Source organism: Mirounga angustirostris, unplaced genomic scaffold, assembly GCF_029215605.1.
Source record: "Mirounga angustirostris isolate CCGP_5_RB_7025 unplaced genomic scaffold, mMirAng1.0.hap1 SCAF_15, whole genome shotgun sequence".
In the NCBI taxonomy this organism is placed as follows: Eukaryota; Metazoa; Chordata; class Mammalia; order Carnivora; family Phocidae; genus Mirounga; species Mirounga angustirostris.
Window position 1 is genome coordinate 58,705,707 of NW_026991723.1, and position 18,215 is coordinate 58,723,921.

At 43.4% G+C, this 18,215-nt stretch overlaps 1 protein-coding gene across 4 annotated transcripts in view; it reads left to right on the forward strand.

The window, feature by feature from the left end:
- Positions 1-15,702, forward strand: part of RECK (reversion inducing cysteine rich protein with kazal motifs) — a 74,213-nt gene extending 58,511 nt beyond the window's left edge. For 3 of the 4 annotated variants that reach the window (XM_045882677.3, XM_064578949.1, XM_045882679.3), the window contains 5 exons: positions 8,820-9,012; positions 10,172-10,382; positions 12,167-12,240; positions 13,067-13,222; positions 14,083-15,702. In XM_045882677.3, the coding sequence (XP_045738633.1) occupies positions 8,820-9,012; positions 10,172-10,382; positions 12,167-12,240; positions 13,067-13,222; positions 14,083-14,304 (856 nt within the window). In that variant the 3' untranslated portion in view covers positions 14,305-15,702. Of the gene's footprint in view, positions 1-8,819; positions 9,013-10,171; positions 10,383-11,817; positions 12,245-13,066; positions 13,223-14,082 lie in introns of those variants that run through there. The other variant, XM_064578951.1, reaches the window with a different exon arrangement.
- The last annotated feature ends 2,513 nt before the right edge of the window (positions 15,703-18,215 follow it).

Here is an 18,215-nt window from a genome sequence, read left to right on the forward strand (position 1 = left end):
TTTGGTGTAATTTTAAGTGGGATTGTTTTCTTAATTCTCTTTCTGCTACTTCATTATTGGTGTATAGAAATGCAACAGATTTCTGTAAATTGATTTTGTATCTTGGAACTTTATTGATTTTGTGTATCAGTTCTAGCAGTTTGTTGGCGGAGTCTTTCTGGTCTTCTATGTATAGTGTCATGTCATCTGCAAATAGTGAAAGTCTTTCTTCCTTATTGATTTAGATGCCTTTTATTTCTTTTTGTTGTCTGATTGTTGTGGCTAGGACTTCCAATACAAAGTTGAATAAAAGTGATGAGAGCGGTCATCCTTGTCTTGTTCCTGACCTTAGGGGAAAGGCTCTCAGTTTTTCACCATTGAGGAGGATGTTGCTGTGGGTTTTTCATATATGGCCATTACTATGTTGAGTTATGTTCCCTCTAAACCTTTGTTGAGGGTTTTTCTCATGAATGGATGTTGTACTTTGTCAAATGCTTTTTCTGCATCTACTGAAATGATCATGTGGTTCTTATCCTTTCTGAGTGATGTGATGCATCATTTGATTGATTTACGAATATTGAACCACCCTTGCAACTCAGGAATAAATCCCACTTAATTGTGGTGTATGATTTTTTAAATGTATTTTTGGATTCAGTTTGCTAGTATTTTGTTGAGGGTTTTGCATCTATGTTCATCACAGACATTGGCCTGTAGTTCTCTTTTTTGTGGTATCTTTATCTGGTTTTGGCATTAGGGTAGTGCTGGCCTCATAGGATGAATTTAGAAGTTTTCCTTCCTTCTCTATTTTTTGGGATAGTTTGAGAAGAATAGGTATTAACTCCTCATTAAATGTTTGGTAGAATTCGCCTATGAAGCCATCTGGTCCTGAACTGTTGTTTATTGGGAGTTCTTAAATTACTGAATCAGTTTCTTTGCTGGTAATCAGTCTGTTCAAATTTTCTATTTCTTCTGTTTCAGTTTTGGTAGGTATATGTTTTTAAGAATTTATCCATTTCTGGGTTCTCCAATTTGTTGGCATATCGTTTTTCATAATATTCTCATAATGGTTTGTATTTCTGTGGTGTTTATTGTTATTTCTCCTCACTTGTGATTTTATTTATTTGGGTCCTTTCCCTTTCTTTCTTGGTTAAGTCTAGCTAGAAGTTTTTCAATGTAATTGATCTTTTTTTTTTTTTAACTAGCTCCTGGTTTCATTGATCTGTTGTATTGGTTTTTGGTTTTTTGTTTATTTTAGTTTCTATATAACTTATTTCTGCTCTAATCCTTATTATTTCCTTCCTTCTGCTGGTTTAGGTGTAAGATTAGGTTGTTTATCTGAGATTTTTCCTGCTTCTTGAGGTAAGCTTGTATTGCTATAAATTTCGCTCTTAGAACCGCTTTTGCTGTGTCCCAAAGGGTTTGGACCACTGTGTTTTCATTTTCATTTGTTCCCATGTACTTTTTTATTTCTTCTTTTATTTCCTGATTGACCCATTCATTTTTAGTAGCATGTTACTGAACCCCCATGCATTTGTGGTCTTTCCAGATTTTTTCTTGTGGTTAACTTCTAGGTTCATAGCATTGGGTCAGAAAAGACGTATGGTATAACTTCAGTCTTTTTAAATTTGTTGAGGCTTGTTTTGTGGCCTGATATGTGATCTGTTCTGGAGAATGTGCCATCTGCACTGGTCCAGTGTGTCATCAAAGCCATTGTTTCCTTGTTGATTTTCTGTTTAGATGATCTGTCTATTGATTTCAGTGGGGGTGTTAAAGTCCCCTACTTTGTATTATTATCAATTAGTTCCTTTATGTTTGTTTGTTATTAACTATTATATGTATTTGGGTGCTCCCAAGTTGAATGCATAATTATAATTGTTTTATCTTCTTATTGGATTGTACCTTTTATTATTATATAGTGTCCTTCTTTGTCTCTTGTTACAGTCTTTGTTTTAAAGTCTATTTTGTCCGATATAAGTATTGCTACTCTGGCTTTTGACATCCATTTGCATGATAAATGTTCCTCTATCCCCTTACTTTGAATCTACAGGTGTCTTTAGGTCTAAAATGAGTCTCTTATAGGCAGTATATAGATGGGTTGTTTTCTTATCCATTCTGTCAGCCTATGTCCTTTGATTGGAGCATTTAGTTCATTTACATGCAAAGTAATTATTGATAGATATGTACTTATTGCCATTTATTGTGGTGGTTTCTGAAGATTTCCCTGATCCTTTCTTGTCTTTCTCTCGTTAGCTGGTTTTCTTTAATGATGTATTTGGATTTCTTTCTCTTTATTCTTTGCATATTTATTAGTGGTTTTTGAATTGTGGTTACCATTAGGTTTGTATATAACATTGTCTGCATACAGCAGTCTATATTAAGTTGATGGTCATTTAAGTTTGAACTCATTCTTTACTCCTTTCCTCCCCACATTTTAGGTATATGATGTCATATATTACATCATTTTACTTTTGTGAGTTCTTTGATTTTTTTACAGAAATACTCATTTTTTACTCCTTTTGTTTTTTCTACCTTCATACTGTAATTTTTGATCTTTACACTCAAAGAATACTCTTTAATATTTCTTGTAGGGCTGGTTTAGTGGTCATGAACTCCTTTAGTTTTTGTTTGTCTGGGAAGCTCTACCTCTCCTTCTATTCTGAATGATAGCCTTGCTGGATATTCTTGACTGCAAGTTTTTTTCCATTCAGCACTTTGAATATATTATGCCACTCCTTTCTGGCTTGGAAAGTTTCTACTGAAAAATCCATTGATAGCCTTATGATGTTTCTTTCCTATGTAACTGTCTTCTTTTGTCTTGTGGCTTTTAGTACTTTTTTCTTTATCACTGTGTTTGGCATTTTAATTACAGTATGTCTTGGTGTGGATCTGCTTTCATTGATTTTGTTGGGGGTTCTCTGTGCCTCCTGGATCTAGATATCTGTTTCCTTCCCCAGATTAGAGAAATTTTCAGCTGTTATTTCTTCAAATAAATTCTCTGATCCCTTTTTCTCTCTTCTTCCTCTGGGACTCCTATAGCATGAATGTAATTATGTTTGATGGAGTCACTGAGTTCCCCAAGTCTTTTCTCATTTTGCATAATTCTCTTTTCTCTCTTTTGTTAAGGTTGATTACTTTCCATTACTCTGTCTTCTAGGTCATTAATTCATTCCTCTGCTTCTTCCAGCCTGCTGTTCGTTCCATCAAATGGGTTTTTCATTTCGTTTATTGAGCCCTTTATCTCTATGTTATTCCTTATCTCTGCATTAAGTGTCTCACCGATGTCCTCCACCCTTTCCTCAAGTCCAGTGAGTATCCATCTGATCATTGCTTTAAATTATCCATCAACATGTTACTTATGTCTGTTTTGCTTAGATCTCTGGCCGTTGCCTTGTCCTATTCTTTCATTTAGGACAAATTTCTCTGTCTTCTCATTTTGTCCAAGTCTCTGTGTGTTAGAATGTCAACTACATCCCCTGTTCTCTAATAAAAGCCTCGTTTCAAACGTTTAATAACTATTTGTTTTTCTATGTTGAGAGTAATGGCTTTATGAAGAAGTCCTGTAGTGCCCTGCAGTATAGTGTCCCCTGTTCCCCAGGGCCTGGCGCTTCTGGGAGTGTCTCCAATGTGTGCTGCGTGTGCTCTGCTGTTGTGTCCTGACCACTTTGTCCTTCAGGCCAGTCATCTGCAGAGCCTCTCCGCCTGTTGTGGGCAGTGTTTGATCCTGGCCTGAATGTGGGGCATTTTAACCAGGTGTGCTTGGGTCTGTTTGTGAAATGAGACCTGTCACCACTGCTACTAGAACCTAGGCTCTGCAAAACTCCCACATGGGGAGATGCAGTGTGAGCAGGGGTTTGGGCTAGTCTTCTGGAGGAGGGGCCCTGCCACACTGGGACTCAGGCAGTTGTTACTGGAAGGGGCAGTTCTGCAGAACATGATGGGGTCGGGCTTGGTTTAAGCAAGTAAAGTAGCGAGTGTTGGTGCTGCACTGGTTCCTGAAGGTGGCCCTGTGCTTATGCTGAGAGGCAGGGGAGGGAAATGGTGCCTGCCAGCTCCTTTTTTCCTTGGAGGTGTCTGTGAATGCTGTCTCTCTGGGACACATCCTGAGATGAGTGAATAACCTCCCTACTATGTGCCCCAGGTGCTCTTCAGATTGCTGTTTCCACACTGTATGTCTCTGAGCTGTTGGCCCTGCCTTTTCTTCAAGAGCAGCCCCAATGTCCTCTGAGCTCTCTCAGAGCCAAGCACGCTGACCTTTAAAACTCCAGGCTTTAAGCCCCATTGGTTCCAAGAACTCAAGAAATTCAGGCCCTCTTGCTTTCCAAGCCAATTGTTATGGGGATTTGTTTTTCCCCATGCACTCCCCTGTGTGCTGGTTTGTCTCTCACCTTTCTCTGCAACTGTGACTGCCCCACCACCACAGGGGCCATGATCCATTTCTCTTCCGAGCCATGTCTCTGCACTTCCTACCTTCTTCTTTACTTCTAGTTGTGGAGTTTGTTCTGCTAGTCTTCAGATCAATTTCCAGAGTATTTAGGATGGTTTGATAGTTATCTAGTGTATTTGTGAGATGAGGTGAGCCTAGGGTCTTCCTACTCTACCGCCATCTTCCCCAATCACTCCTCATCTTTTTCAACTGAAGACCACCACTTACTAAGCATCTATTGTATACCAGACACTGAAATACAAAAATGAATTAAGAAGACCTCTGCCCTGAAGAGTTTGCAGTCTACAGGGAAAGAGCCATGTAAAGCTCCTTGATAACATGCTATGATTTGGGGCCCAGAAGTGGAGTTCATGCAGCCTGAGGGAAGCCTGGGAAAACCTCTGGAGGATGTGATAATCAGCTAAGAAGACGAGGAGGAGGTTGCCAGCAAGGTTGACAGTGGAGGGTGGTGTTGGTGAAGGCAGAGAGAACAACAGGAGCAAAGATCTTGGCTGCTAGAAATGAGGAAATAGCATGGTGTCTCCTGGGAGCTATAGCAGTTCTGTAAGACCGAAACAGAAAGTGTGAGGCACAGAATGGTAGCAGACAAGATGAGAGAAATGGATGTATTCTTATTATTAGCTATTTATGCCTGATAGTAGTGGAAATTTTTTTCTACTTATCTACCTCCATTTTAGGGATTGGACATGAGAAATCTCTGGAAATGCAACTTCAGTTTTATGTGACGTTATTTGTTTAGGGGCTCCTTCCTCTGCAGTTTCCCCATGAGCTCAGAGTGCAGTGGATCTACCTTAATGATGGGTTTCTGTATATGGTAGCCATAGGGCAGGAGTCCTGCTGACTCTCTTAGATTTAGGCTTCTAGAACAGGAGTTTTCACTAGCTGCCTCAGAGACCTGAACAGGACGCTTCCTTTCCTTATAAAGGATGTTGTGGAGAATAAGCAATTGCTTCTCCGTCCTGAAAAACCTGATGCAGGATGGAGCGAGGGGAAGATTCTCACACATACTAAAAGAAATGACAAAGAGAATTGGTCACCCATTCTCACACATACTAAAAGAAATGGCAAAGAGAATTGGTCACCCATCTGGCAAAGTTTATACAATGAAAACTAAGCCCAAAAAGTTCCTATGGAAAGAAGACAGGATCCTGGGCATAAGAAATAAGCTGATAGGATGATATAATTGTATTGGGAGGTGACTTGAGGGTTGTTTTGTTATTTGTTCATTTGTTTTCTCTATTAGCTAACCCTTCTGAATAAGGTTGTTTTGCTCTTGTAATAAAACAAAAAAATCTCAAAGTGGGAAGGTTATGCTGGGTATAATACATAACCAATATAAAAAGAAAAGATTGAAAATTGCAGCTACAAGAAAATGAAAATTTTCTGCATGGTAAGAAATGACAAACTGGAAAGAATATCACGGAGAAAGGGCTGATCTCCTTACAGTATAAGGAATCCCTACAAATCAACATGAAAAAATCAACAACCTAATATCTGCTGGCCAGACAGAAGGTATAGAGGACTATGATTCTGTAGGAGCTGGGAGTCACTAGACGGAGGGATCTTAAGTTTCTGAATCACTATGTAGAAATCCACCTGCTGAACGCACAAATGGATTGTATTTGAACTTATATTAAAGTCCTGATACTTTGGGGTTTGTATACACTAGCTGGAGTTACTCTAATAAAAGCCTAGTTTCAAATGTTTAATAACTATTTGTTTTTCTATGTTTGTATCTTTGGTTCATTTTTCTATTAGGTTTTTTAATTTTTGCCCATTTTTTTTTTTTTTTTTTTTTTTTTTTTTTTTTTTAAAGATTTTATTTATTTATTTGAGACAGAGAGAATGAGAGACAGAGAGCATGAGAGGGAGGAGGGTCAGAGGGAGAAGCAGACTCCCCGCCGAGCGGGGAGCCCGATGCGGGACTCGATCCCGGGACTCCAGGATCATGACCTGAGCCGAAGGCAGTCGCTTAACCAACTGAGCCACCCAGGCGCCCTAATTTTTGCCCATTTTTATGTTAAGTTGTTGATGAAGGTTGCTCTTGAGAAGCTTTCATAGGCCAGGTGTAAAAGTGACATTCACCTCTACTTCCAGCCACACTCCCCTGTCAGAACTCAATCATTTGGCCACAACTATTGCCAGGGAGCCTGGGAAACATAATCTAGATGTGTGCCCAGGAAGAAAATTAAATGAATTTGATGTACATCCAGCCAGTGTACCACAGTGTTTCATCTTTCTCATATTAAGAGAGATGTAAATTAAATTAAAACTACAGCTGTAGGGGCGCCTGGGTGGCTCAGTCATTAAGCGTCTGCCTTCGGCCCAGGTCATGATCCCAGGGTCCTGGGATCGAGCCCTGCATCGGGCTCCCTGCTCCACGGGAGGCCCGCTTCTCCCTCTCCCACTCCCCTTGCTTGTGTTCCTGCTCTCACTGTCTCTCTCTTGCTGTCAAATAGATAAATAAAAAATCTTAAAAAAAAAAAAAAAACAAAAAACCTACAACTATATACCATTTTCTTTCTACCAGACTGGCAAAGATAAAAATTTTGGTAACATAATGTAAGGAATCCACTCCCATACAAGAAGGGGGTTGAAGGGAAGGTTGGTACATCTTCTATGGAGGGCAATTTGTCCAAGCCTATCAAAATTTTAAATGCACATACTCATGACTCAGCATATATAAATGTTTATACTTACATAAGGGATCTCGGGAAGACTAAACAAGAAATTGACAATAGCAGCTGTCTTGGGGGGTGGCGACGGCTGGGATGGAAGAGTAGGTGGCAGACTACTTTTGCACTGTATACGATTTTCTATCTTTCCAATTTCACCATGGGCTTGTGTTATCTGTTCAAAAAATAATTGTTTAAAAAATATGAAGTTGTGTTCATTCATCAAATATCTACTGATGTACCAGCCATCTTTCTAGACACTAGGACACAGCACTAAGCAAGACAGAGTCCCTGCCCTGATCATGTTTAACTTAGCCCCCGGATTCTCAACTTTCCAATTGATCTTATTTCTCTATACTCAAATTGATAAAGTTTTTCCTTCCAAAATTACCAAATGTCTCCTGATATTCTTGGTTCTCATCCCTTCCATGTTAATAGATAAGGAAGTTCTAAATATTCTTTTCCATTATTTTTTTTCAGATGTCTTAAATTTCCAAAAAAAACCCATAACTGCATGCATTCTAATTTTAAATCCTGTCAGAAAAGGTGACTGTAGGTGGTAGTAGTAGTGATGGTGGTGGTGGTCATTTCAGAGCAGGAGGCTTATCCCTAAAGAGAGTAGAGGTCATTTCCTTTGAAATTAAAATAATGCTAGCTGCTATATTCTTCTCCTTTTGTTTTACAGACTAACATTTATGTATCCTGGTATTTCAAATGCCCAGTGAAAGCTCCACATTTTAATAGGTCTCCGTATAGGAAAGTTATAAATGCCCAATGTAGAAATGAAAGAGCAGAAAAGTCTAAAGAAGAGCTATCATCCCCAAACCCTCCGAGGAAGTTCAGGAACTGAGAATGAGGCAAGGTCCTGATGTTACTAGGAAAACCCAGCTTCCAGGGCGTGGCACGCTGTCCGTGATTCACGACCAGCCAGTGGCAGGTCCTCAGCCTGTAAGCACAGGAGCCTGAGCTTTTCAGCTCATACTGTGAAGCCTTCTCTTAAGACAGACTCGTATTGGGCGCCTGGGTGGCTCAGTTGGTTAAGCGACTGCCTTCGGCTCAGGTCATGATCCTGGAGTCCCGGGATCGAGTCCCGCATCGGGCTCCCTGCTCGGCAGGGAGTCTGCTTCTCCCTCTGACCCTGTTCTCTCTCATTCTCTCTCTCAAATAAATAAATAAAATCTTTAAAAAAAAAAAAAAAAAAAGACAGCCTCGTATTACCCAAGCTGGAAATAAACCCCAGAAAATGCTTCATTTATTATTGACTAAAAGGCCTCTAACATTGGACCCCAACCCACCCGATGGGCCTCATGTGCTGCCACTTCTATCCCTGTGACCTTGGCTCCTGCCCTCAGGGTCACCTCCCCTTTGCCCCCAGCACTGTAGTCGCAGCGCACCTTTGCTCTTGCTGCTCCCTCAGCCTGGCAGGCCTGGGCAGCCCCCCTAGTCCCCCAGGTGGCGGCCAGGACACCACCTGCTCCTGTTGCTTTCTCCAGGCTCCCGAACCAGAGTGACTCACTCCCACGGGCATTTCGAGTGTAACTTGCTCGCTCACTTCATATGCATGCTTGACTCTCCCACTCTACATAAGCTCCTGGGGATAGGGACTGTTTTGGATTTCGCTCTTGCTTTTTTCTCAACCTCTTGTGCCTCGTCAGTGCCTTACTGGCCCCATCATTGCCCCTCCCAGCATTGGCTGATGGTGCCGCATTTGTGTTTTTCAGATGCATACCCAAACCACAAGTCTGCCTGACAACTTTTGATAAATTTGGATGTAGCCAATATGAGTGTTTGCCAAGACAGCTCACCTGTGACCAGGTTCGCGATCCTGTTTGTGACACAAACCACATGGAACACAGCAATCTCTGCACTTTGTACCAGAGGGGGCAAAGCCTCTTATACAAAGGCCCTTGCCAGGTACAGTTGTTTGGCTGACAAACCCAAGCATAAAATTAGTTTATGATCTTTTACAGATGAAGCAGCAGTAAGACCACTTGGGGGTCTTCTGTGAATCCTATCAAATCTACAGAATTAAAATGAGCCATCCCAAGACTGGTTTTTTCTCCTAACTCTGGAGGGCCCTCCTGCTTGTGTTGGTACCTTTGGCATCTAGTGGACAAGCAAGAACAGAGTGGCCTCCTGCCACCCACCATTAGGAAAAGAATGCAAAGTTACACACCCCTGGGTGCATCAGTACCGTTTTCACTTCCCCTTCTGTGGCTGTCATTAGCAAATGGCCCAGGAGAATGCGAGTTAAAGCCACCAAGAAGAGTCCTTTTCCACTCTTTCCACCAAAGTCCCACTCGTAGAAGAGTGAGTGAAAATTTCTCGAAGACTTAATGTCTTTTTACATCAGTTTATCTCTCAGCCTTTTATGGTTCATGTCAAAAAAAATACTCCCAAGGACAACCCCACACGCACCACTGCAGCCCCACCCCCACCCCCCCACCCCCGGCCCCCAGCCAGCTAACACCTGACATGATTGCTTCTCATTTCCTGGTCTTCACTGGCAGGAGAATGCCTTCAACGTGTCTCCCTAGGTGTGTTTTCCCTCAGAGCTTGTGTTCCAAGTGCACTGATAACATCTACTCTGAATTCCCAGTCTTCTCTTCCTATTTCTTCCCTCTTACTGGCTACAAGTTTTGTCTTACTTATCCTAACCTACCTGATGGGTCCAGAGTCTCCACCCCACTGATCTCTCCACTCTCCTCTACTTATCCCTACCCAGCATGAAATGATAAGGCTTCTGAATTTGCATGGAGATTGATCTTGTTTTCATCAAACAGGTAGGTAGTTCTGGAATGATAGAAGTCTGGGGTGAACGGGGGCAGTATCTCCTATCAGTTCACATGGAATGAGCACCCATGTCCTAGAGAGCCTCAGCAAAGTAATCGTTTCAATTCATCTTGAGACAGCCCTATTGACCCCACCCCAACCCAAAGTTTAGCTGACCTTAGGAGCTTAATTAAGAGGGTCCAGGAATTTATAGCTGTGTCTTTTTTCCTTTCTATTCTGTACTCTTGGTTAGAAAAAATGTACCATAGAGGTTTATAGGCTAAATGTGCTTTGTCATCAGCCTTTCTGCAGAGCCACAGAGCCCATCTGCGGGCACAACGGGGAGACCTACAGTAGCGTGTGCGCTGCTTACTCAGATCGCGTAGCAGTTGATTACCACGGGCCCTGCCAGGCTGTTGGCGCCCTCTCAGAGTACAGTTCTGTCGCTGAATGTGCTGCAGTGAAGTGTCCTTCGCTCTCTGCGACTGAGTGCAAACCTGTCATCCCGCCAGGTAGGCTGGCAGTATTTGGGGTGGGATTGGGAAGACTTCCTTATCTACCTCCAGGGAGTGAGTCACTCAGAAAGAGAGCTGACTCATTTACTTAAATTTTTCAAGAAGTCTTGGCTTGGGGCGCCTGGGTGGCTCCGTGGGGTAAGCATCCAACTCTTGATTTTGGCTCAGGTCATAATCTTGGGGTCGTGAGACTGAGCCCTGCGTCAGGCTCCGTGCTCAGCGGGAGTCTACTTGAGATTCTCTTTCTCCTTCTCCTTCTGCCCTTCCCCCGCTCGTGATCTCTCTTTCTCTCTTTCTAAATAAATAAATAAAATCTTAAGAAAAAAAGTTTTGGCTCTACCTGATGCTGATTAGTTGCATTATTCTGGGTCCACCTTAGAAAGCTATAGATTACCTTAGACATCATCTTGTCGATTGGGTTTAAAACAATGTAGCAGGGGTGCCTGGCTGGCTCAGTCAAACGAGCATGCAACTCTTGATCTCAGATTTGTGAGTCTGAGCCCCACGTTGAGTGTAGAGATTACTTAAAAATAAATCCACCTAAATAAATAAATAAATAAAACAATATGGCAAAATTTTTCAGGCAAGGTCCCACCAAACACTAATATATAAATAGCTAAAGCGATATTTCATTACTAAAATTATGGTTATTAGTTCAAATGCATAAAGTTTACTCATTATAAAGTTAACAAACAAAGAATTAGTAGTTAATGAATAAAGAATAAGTAATGAATGAGTGAATAATTGAAGTACTTTTGAGGAACACAAACATTTGAAATTGAGAGAAACATAAGATAGTGGTCTTAGATTGGCCTTAGCATCTAGTTGCACGTAATTAAGAAAGTCTTGTTTCATACAGACTCTTATAAGTAGTAACAGTTTTCTTTTTTTTTTAAGGTTTTTTTTTTTTTTTAAGATTTTATTTATTTGACAGAGAGTACAAGCCGGGGGAGAGGCAGGGAGAGGGAGAAGCAGGCTCCCGCAGAGAAGAGAACCCGACGTGGGGCTCGATCCCAGGACCCTGGGATCATGACCTGAGCCGAAGGCAGATGCTTAACCACCTGAGCCACCCAGACACCCCAGTAGTAACAGTTTTCTTAAACTACTTACCTTAGAGTGCTGTACTTTTCAGTTAAACAGAGGTAGCAGAAAAGACTTTATCCCACTTCTGCACAGAACAGGGTACCTGGAGTCTGACAAGTTCATTCCTCCAGCCCTGGATTCATAAAATGTTTCTCGAGCTTCTGCTGTGTGCCAGAGACTCTTCTAGGCACTGGGGCACAGCAGTGAGCAAAACAAAGCCTCTTTCCTCCTGGAGACCATGTTCTCATATTTTGTTACCATTTTTTAACAGCTTAAATATAATTTTTAAAATTAAATTTTAATCAAACACTCACAGGATCCCTAAAACATCTGTTCCCTTGTTTTGCAGACAGGAAATCAAAGGCCCAGGAAAGCACTTGCCTAGGATCACAGTGAGTTTTGAGGCAGGGCAGGGTCCAGGCCCCACATCTCTTGAAAGGCTATCTCTCTCTGCTATCATACCATCACGCGTCTCCCTGAGAAGTGGTAAAGGATGAAAGCAGGGGTGGAGGAAGTATTTGGGTAAAGGTATAGATAATAAGATCCCTGTTGGTCAGGGAACATATCTAAAAGTACAGTCATCAGGGAGGACAGCTACAACTCTCCTAACACAAAATGAAGGGTTGGTTCTTTCACCGACTATTTTGAATTCTCATTTTCTAATTCTGAGCACACATAAAATGGTTTCTGTTATACAGGTGCTTGTTGCCCATTATGTGCTGGAATGTTAAGAGTTTTATTTGACAAAGAAAAACTGGATACTATTGCGAAGGTAAATTGCTCTATGTGCCAGGTACTGTTGAAACCTGATTGATAAACCTCTCATAATCCTATAGAGTAGAATGCATTGTCCCATTTATAGAGGAAGAAAGTAATTCACAGAAAAGCAACTTGCCCAAAGCTATATAGCTCATAACTAGTGGAACTAGGGTTTGAGCACAGGCTGTCTGGCCCCCAATCCTGTGCTCCTTTCCTCTACACCCTGGCTGTTTGGTGACCTTGCCATGCACAACACAGCCTGAGCCTGCCTTAGGAAAGGTCCCCTGCTTGCAGAGTATGTAGAGTTAGAGCTCGAGGCAGAACCAAGCAGCCAGAGACTGGTAGTTGCCCAGATGCTTTCAAGGCGGCCTGCCCTCAGTCCCCATCCCTCCAGGGGGCTGCTTCCAGAACCTGCCACCTTCCCATGGCCGCTTTGCCCCTTTCCCTTTGATGTACCATCACTTCTGCTCCACTTCTGTGGATACAGGGTTCCAGAAATGTAGCAGCCAACACCTGCCACTACCTAGAAAATTATCCCCGTTTGGATTCAAATACCTGTATTTTTATAGGAAGACTAATCATTTTCCTGTGGCTCCCAACTCAGAACAGTCCCTTAAAAGGGAGTGGGGGGCTTTGGGTGAGTGTTTGTCTTGGCTACAAAGCTCAGCAGTAATACAAAAGCCCTTTGGAAAGGATTCTGGAGATTTAGAATTCAGCCAGCAGGGCCCCTTCTGGGGCCCCACACTTAGGGTTCCAATAGGCAAGGTAGCAAGGTAGCCTAGGCAGTAATAAGGAATTCCTCTTTTATTCAGGTAATGGAATTTTTTTTCTGTTCCCAGGTAACAAACAAAAAGCCAATAACAGTTCTGGAAATACTTCAGAAAATCCGCATGCATGTATCTGTCCCGCAGTGTGACGTATTTGGATACTTCAGCATTGAATCCGAAATTGTAATCCTGATCATTCCTGTCGATCATTATCCAAAAGCTTTGCAGGTGGGGTTCAGCACACATTGTGCAGGCTTCTTGTTTGGAGGACTTAGGAGGGGGTAGGAAATGGAGGCATTTGGAAAGCTAGGGCAGGAGGGAGAAAAGCAAGGCAGTCTCAGAAGGACAGAGCTGTACCAGGTGAGCTTTTCCAGGTGACTGAGGCGGGGCACATATCTGACAGCAGGATGTAAAGGAGTGGCAGAGTGGAGAGGCTGAGAGGTTGCTCAGAGCATGCAGACACGGAAGGCATCTGCTTACATACAGATGAGGCTGTTGGGGCCCAGGGAGGGAAGGGGCTGATACAGGTCATGCAGTGACACAGCCGGAGTAGATACCTGTCCCCTTGGGACAGGGGACGAGAAGATGCCTGTCCCCTGCTCCCAGTGGGGAGGAGAAGCCCACCGGGACTGGCCTTATGGACCCCATTTTTCTTCCTCATACTCTAGAGGTGAGTCTCGCTTCTGTGGGCCCACGTTCAGTATCAAAACAGTGGGGGCTCAAGTGAAGGGTGAATACAAGCGGTTTGTACACTGCCACATCAGGAAGCTGAGGAAAGCGCCTCGCTCTCCTCTGGGATGGGGAGGGAAGCCCTGAAAGTCCACTGTGTCTAACTGTGGGAAGGTAATGTCTGCATGTGGCTAAGTGGCAAGGGCAGTGGCATTGTGCATCATTCCTTTTCTGATTTAATTTCCATCGATGCTGTTACTATTGGTGTAATAAAGTAAGACTATATTAAAATGTGACTTTGGCTAAACAAGGACAGAGAAAGCACATTCTCTGTTAGAATATATGTGGATTGTGTCTGACTTGCCCATTTCACGGGTCCTGTGGTTGTAGACTTTAAAAATCTGATTCTCCTCTCCCAGATTGAGGCCTGCAATAAAGAAGCAGAGAAGATCGAATCCCTCATCAACTCCGACAGCCCCACGCTGGCGTCCCACGTCCCTCTGTCTGCCCTCATCATTTCCCAGGTACAGGTCTCCAGCAGTGTGCCATCAGCCGGCATCGAGGCCAGAGCCCCCTGCCCCTCCTGCCTCGTCCTCCTCAGCCTGGGCCCTGCCTTGCACATGGTCTGGACACATAACTGACCACCTGTGAAAAGTGCAAAATGTTCCTCCATTGAGTTTTTCTACATTGTGAAAGACATGCAGGACTCCTGGTTTGTAGTTGAATGGTGGCCAAGGAGAAGCACTTGTCACCTCTGTTCACCACACAGTATTTTTTTTAATCGCCAATATTAGGGTTTTTGTTTTGTTCTTACAAATGTTAAAATATGTTCTTCCAAATACTAATGAAAAGAGGATGTCTTCTTTTGGTGGATCACTGCCTTACAGTTTATGCTTTGCTCATTAGATGGGTGCCCCCCCCCCCCCCGCCACTGTAAAACAAATTTGGTATCATTGGTAAGTGAGATGATCACTTTTTAGAAAGGAACTCATTTGACTATAAGCTTCATACCCAAAAATTTCATTTCAGAGTTCCTTTAAGTATTAAGGTGCCCCTAGTGTGTGTGTGTGTTTGTTTACAGATAATTACCTACTCTGTCTAGAAGCTAGGGGCTACCGTGAAGAGCCTGCTATTAGAGTGTGAAATAAGGATAATGCATCTTTGAAATTATCATATAAATCATCAGGCAAATTTAATTTACAGAAATTTAATTCAAGAACCCATCTATTATGTTCAGCAAAGCCAGATAAGAAATGGCATTTACGAGATACATTGTAAGCAATAGGCTCAGTGGTTACTAATGTGTGTATGACTTTTGCGAAGGGGAGAAGTTATATCACATCAAAGCATATTGCATTATGCATTTTTATATTAACCAGAAGTATATTCTTCGGTATTCATCTGAGTTAAACTTAGAGTTTTTAAATATCAATCTTTAAACCAATTGCTGCTACTTATATACTTGCCAAAAAGTGAAATAATTAGTAGTTCATGTAAATAATACATGATATTTCTATTTTATTATGAAGAAGGTAAATAGCCATATTTGTAAAATGACAATCATGTGTGTTAACCCAGTACTTTCCGTTCGTGAAGACACATTGCTTTTTGTGATATGCACAGTGTGGGTAAGTGTACTGTCTGACTTTCTTTTTTGATATAGAATTATAAAGAATTGTGGTTTATATATTTAAAAATGTCAATCTAAGTATTAAAGTGTTTGCATGTTGTCTAAGCAATTGAATACTTTGAATGTGTTTCACAGTTTGAAATAAGCTATTCAATGTAATGCTTCTTGTTTGTATGCACCTAAACTTAGATGTTACATGAAGTATTTTTTTCAGTATTATATGTACTCTTTGAAATATATAGGGGTATGCTCATTATACCAAAATATTGTTTAAAAGTGGGCACTTAAAGCTTTCAGAATATCTCAGTGCTGATGTAGCATGTTTGTTGCAATTGCTTTTTCTATATAAATGTCTTCAATGCAATATACTGGAAAGCTTTTCTATTTTAATAAAAATAATTTTATATGATTATGTGTACTTCCAAGCAGTGTGGACATTTGAAACGAAACCACTGACCACTCTTAGGTAAGCTATGTCCTTTGCTCTAGAAGAAATTATGCGAGTTTTATTATTCCAAGCCAAGGGCCCCAGGAGAGCAGGGCAGCTGGGATGGGGCTGGTCAGACCAGACCGAGGCTTGACCAAAGGGCACGCTGTGGCAGGAAGTCAAGTACAAAGACCCCAGCTTTAGGCCCTCCAAGACCCAGCAAGAGACGAGGCAGTCCTACTCCCCACTGCTCTGGGCCCAGCGTTGCAGCTCCACGGCACATCCTGAGGGCAGAGGGAACTCCGGGCTGTGGACACAGAAGGCCTGTTGATGAGAGCCTGAGAGGATCTATCAGTCATGAGGCTAAGGCCCCAAACCTCCATGGCTGACAACAACAGAGGCTCACATTTTACTTCCATCACGTGTTTACCGTGGGTCAGCTGCACTTCTGCTTTACACCGTCTTCACTCCGGGACCCCTTCCAGTGTCCTCACAGAGTGGGAGGAAAGAGGCTGGAGCTCTGAGGGAACTGCTCGGAGCTTGCTCTTGGGCTTCTGGTCCTGGCGGGGTCGACAGCACAGGTGCTGCTAAGGGCCAGGCTGACAACGGACACCTGCTGGGTTCCTGGATAGGCCGCTGAGGTCACCACTTCCTCCACCACGGGTTCCATCCAGCTGTGGCAGATTCCTGTGCAGGAACGAGGAGACCTGTTGGTGTTTCACCTGGAGGCGTGGCTGGCTGACTCGATCTTCAGCCCAGACACCAAGTCATAATTCTGAAAATGGAGTGGATGAGCCAGGTCTTGCCGGACAGAGGACATAGTTCACTTTGGACACTTAGCTGAAATCTCCATCTTCGGTCAGCCCTGTGCACAAAATCAGGTGGAGAGCATACCCCTGAGCCCGGCATGGTGGCACCAGGAACGTCGTGCCCGAGATACGCGTGTGCACAGAGGAAAGACCATGTGAGGGCAAAGCAAGGTGGGAGCCGTCTGCAAGCTAAGGAGACAGGCCTCAGAAGAAACCAACCCTGCAGACACCTTGATCTTGGACTTCCAGCCTTCAGATCTCTGAGAAAATAAGTATCTGTTGTTTAAACCAAAAAACAAAACAACAACAAAAAAAGGAGGAGGAGAAGAGACAGAACCACAGCTGTCCCTTAGGTCTCTGCTTAGAAGTGACTCTGTTATTTCTGTTTACCTCTTACTGGCCCAAGCAACTCACATGGCCACTCCTGAGTTCAAAAGGTAGGGAGGTATAATCTTCTGGGGTGGGTGTGTGTGTTGGGGGGAGGCAGCAAGGATGGAGCTGGGGGAGGGACCATGAGTATTTGGAACAATAATAAAGTCCACCATGGAAGTCATTTCTCATCAGGATAGCCAGGACGGACAAAATTTTTTATTAGAAAATGAGTAGAAGTTTCATAATCTGGGGAAGGAACTAGAGAAATGAGAGAGGTTCTTGGGTTTGGAGGAAGGGGAATATTAAGGGAGGGAAAGATCTACAGGTCGCTCCTGTTCTCATGACACAATCATGAGAACTCTGAAGATAGTTAGGAGCAAAAAAGGCCAGGTCAGGTCAGTCTGGGGAGATAATCCTCCTCACTTGCACGCTGCTGTGGCGAACACACCCAGCCTGCCCTGTGGATGACTGTCGGTGGCTTTCCAGCGCCAGTGCAGGATGCAGCCCCTGGGGCTTAGCTCTCCAGCATTCTGCCTAAGGCCCAGCGTGTCGGGCTGGTAGAGGCCTCGAATCAGGATTCTGTAGGAGACGCCTGGGGCTGTGGGGGGAGAGAGGCGAGGTTCTTTTTTTTTTTTTTTTTTTTTTTGCGAGAGAGAGAATGAGAGACAGAGAGCACGAGAGGGAGGAGGGTCAGAGGGAGAAGCAGACTCCCTGCCAAGCAGGGAGCCCGATGCGGGACTCGGACTCGATCCCGGGACTCCAGGATCATGACCCGAGCCAAAGGCAGTCGCTCAACCGACTGAGCCACCCAGGCGCCCAGAGAGGGGAGGTTCTTGTGCCCCAATAATTTTAGCAGGGAGGACTCTGCAGGAGGAGGACAATTTAGAAGGTGAGATAACCACATGAAAAGTAGTTTCCAGAGAAAGATCCAGAGGCTCCTCTGGCCATAGGTAATGAAACCAAGATACTAGAAAAACAAATGAAATCGCTCCCTGTCCAGTCTACAGGAAGTAACTGGGCAGGAATGGACGCTGAGAGAGTCCTAGGTCCAGCCTGGGTCGCATGCCCACCTCTGTGGTAGAGAAGGAAAGAAAGGTAGGGGAGCTCTGGTCCCACCTCAACCTGATGGAATGGATTTCTCTCAGGGAATAACCTTTTTCCTAGAAGAGGCCTTCTGCCAGATGTGTCCCCTGGGGTGTGTGTATCTCTCTAACAGGCCATTAGCCCCCAGACCAGTTCAGCCCAGAGCACACAGCAATGCCTCGCCCTCGGGCCGGGCACACACCCGTGAGCCACCAGAGCCCAGTGACAACC